Genomic DNA, 2694 nt, shown 5'->3' with positions numbered 1-2694 from the left:
TCATATGTTAATTTGTTATGTTAATTTTACTGAGATGTAAAGCGATTAATGTTTATATATATTCATCATTATTAAGCATTCGTTTGATTCCGCTTGTGGTTATGTTCATATTCCTTTTAACGTAGTTATTAATAGATGTTTTCCACTTCTAACTAAACTTATACACGTATATATATACACTATTACAGTAAAAAAAAATTTGAAGTTAAACATGCTTAGACGAGAATAGCACTATATGAATGACGATTTCAAAAGTTCTGGTATTGCACCCGAAACATTTAAACAAAAAAAGGTAAAATAGAAGAAGAAACTAAAGAGGACTAAAAAAAATAATATATTGAAAAATAATGTGATGAATATAATATATATTTACATCTATGATGTAAGCTTCCTATAAATATTATTTATAAAAATGGTAAAAAAAATAATTAATATTCTAAAAGAAAAAAACAAACAAATACAAAAATATACTCTTTTTTTGTCCTACCCATTTTCCTAAACTTCAACTTCACATCCTTTCACACTTTTATCCACTCCATTTGTCCCGTTTACCGCCACCTCTCCGCCACCATTCATGTGGTGGCCGCCGCCGCCACCTCCGCCACCACTTTTCAAAACCCCAAACTTCACCAACAACTCCTCACACCAATCCCATAAATTCAAAACAATGTAAGTTCCAATCCCTCCGATCAACCCATACGCAATAGAATAAGTCAACGGCATTAAAATCAACGTCACGAACGCCGGAATCGCCTGCCGCATATCATTCCATTCTATCTCCACCACCGCTCTCATCATCAAAACTCCGACCAATATCAACGGCGGCCCCACCGCCCACGGCGGAATTGAAGCCAAAAGCGGCGTAAAAAAGAACGCTAAGAAAAAATACCCGGCGACAGTTAATGCAGTTAATCCCGTCTTTCCGCCTTCCCGGATTCCGGTGGAGGATTCAATGTAAACAGTCACCGGCGATGTCCCGAGAAGTGACCCCACAACAATCGACGTGGCATCCGACATGAACGCGAAATATTGACCCTCGAAATTCCCCTTTTCATCTAAAAAACCGGCGAATCTCGCCATGGAGTATAAAGTTCCGGTGGTATCCAAAACGTCGACGTATAGGAAAGTTACCAAAGCTTCCCAAAAATGCCCTTTACCTAAACTTTTAAAACTCAACGCGCCAGCTGTTTCTTTAATCACGTGGACATCAACAACCTGCTTGAAATACTCGTGCGCCGTGTCGCCCGCCGCTGTCGCCGGAAAAGCCGTTACTTTTGTGCCGCGAAACCATGAAACCACCGTGACAAAAACGATGCCGTATATGATAGCTCCTTTCACATTCTTTACTAAACAGTAAGCAATAATGACAAACCCAACTACACCTAACCAAAAAGTTGGACTTTCCATTCTGTTATTAACACATAATATATCACCGGAGATTGTCCCGCCGGGGAGAATTGATAATGTTCCGTTAGCTAAAGCTGTCACCGGAGCTAAAGAAGCCCGTGATGAAATCGGACAGGCTCCGATTGTTACTAACGTTGACGGACTATACCCGATTAATCCGATTCCTTGATTGCTCTGTAATCCGATAAATGCTAGAAAAAGTCCGATTCCGGCGGAGGAGCTGATTCTGACCGGTTTCGGTACCAATTTCGCTAATTGCGCCCGTAATCCGATCGCCGATATCGCTAAAAAGATTAACCCCTCGATAAACACGGCGGTTAACGCGCTCTGGTACGAAATATTACCGGAGCCGTGAAATCCGACGACGGTGTAAGCGAAATAAGCATTAGACCCCATTCCCGGAGCTAAAGCGAGAGGGAGATTCGCGAAAGCGCCCATGATTAAACATCCGATGAGGGAAGAAATTACAGTAGCTACAATAAGGTCTTTTCGTAATTTCTCTAAACAACCGGCGTAACCCGGATTAACCGGGTCGAATTTACACGACACATCCGGTTGGATAATCCGGAGAGAACCCGACCCGGTACAATTGGAAACCGGAATTGCTGGGTTTGAACAGAGGGGAATACAATCGGAGACGGAGCAAGTACCGCCGCTGTCGGTGAGGATGGAGGCGTTGACGGCGAGGATGTAAGCCATGGTGAGAAAAGTGGCGGTTCCGGCGCGTAATTCGGTGGTGAAAGTTGAATTTCGCTCGGAGAGTTTGAATCTTTTGCCAATTGGGGATTTGGCGATGTAAGTGTTTAGTCTGGTTAGTGGTGGTGGTGGTGGTGGTGGAGGGGAGGCGGCCTCCATGTCCATGGTGGTGGTGGTGGTCGGAGATTTTAAAGATTGAATCTTTTAAGATTGTTATTTAGTGGGTTCATGTTTAGAAATGAGAGTGTATATATATATATAGAAAGAGAGGAAATGGGGGAAAGGTGAAATTGGGTTGAAGAAGAGGATATAGATTCGAAGGATGGGATCTGCTGTGTTTTTGTAAGAGAAAGTATCTTATTGTGTTTTGTGGTGGGCTATGAATCTTTTTTCTTTTAGGTGTGTTTTTTTATAAATAAAATAAAAAATTAGGTATAAAATTTAAATTTATCACTATTGCTTTTTTTTTTTTTTTAAGTTAAGGGCTAACAATACCTCTAACATTTATAATCTGAAGCAATTTTATTTTTAACGTTTAAAATAGTGCGATTTTACTCTTAATCTTGGCAACCAATAGCAATTTTACCGTTG

At 40.8% G+C, this 2694-nt stretch overlaps 1 protein-coding gene across 1 annotated transcript; it reads right to left on the bottom strand.

Moving 5' to 3' along the window:
• Window positions 1-317: 317 nt before the first annotated feature.
• On the bottom strand, window positions 318-2467 carry LOC136226481 (adenine/guanine permease AZG1). Its single transcript, XM_066014982.1, has one exon. It carries the CDS (start codon window positions 2266-2268, stop codon window positions 496-498), a length of 1773 nt encoding a protein of 590 aa, XP_065871054.1. The 5' UTR covers window positions 2269-2467; the 3' UTR covers window positions 318-495.
• Window positions 2468-2694: the final 227 nt, after the last annotated feature.

The sequence above is a fragment of the Euphorbia lathyris genome, chromosome 4 (genome assembly GCF_963576675.1).
Source record: "Euphorbia lathyris chromosome 4, ddEupLath1.1, whole genome shotgun sequence".
NCBI lineage: Eukaryota > Viridiplantae > Streptophyta > Magnoliopsida > Malpighiales > Euphorbiaceae > Euphorbia > Euphorbia lathyris.
The sequence above is the reverse complement of the archived record's forward strand: the minus strand, read 5'-3'. Positions and strand labels throughout refer to the sequence as shown.

What these genes read in the sequence shown, in the direction of transcription:
- LOC136226481 (XM_066014982.1), bottom strand. Translation starts at nt 2,268, where the DNA reads ATGGACATGGAGGCCGCCTCCCCTCCACCACCACCACCACCACCACTA.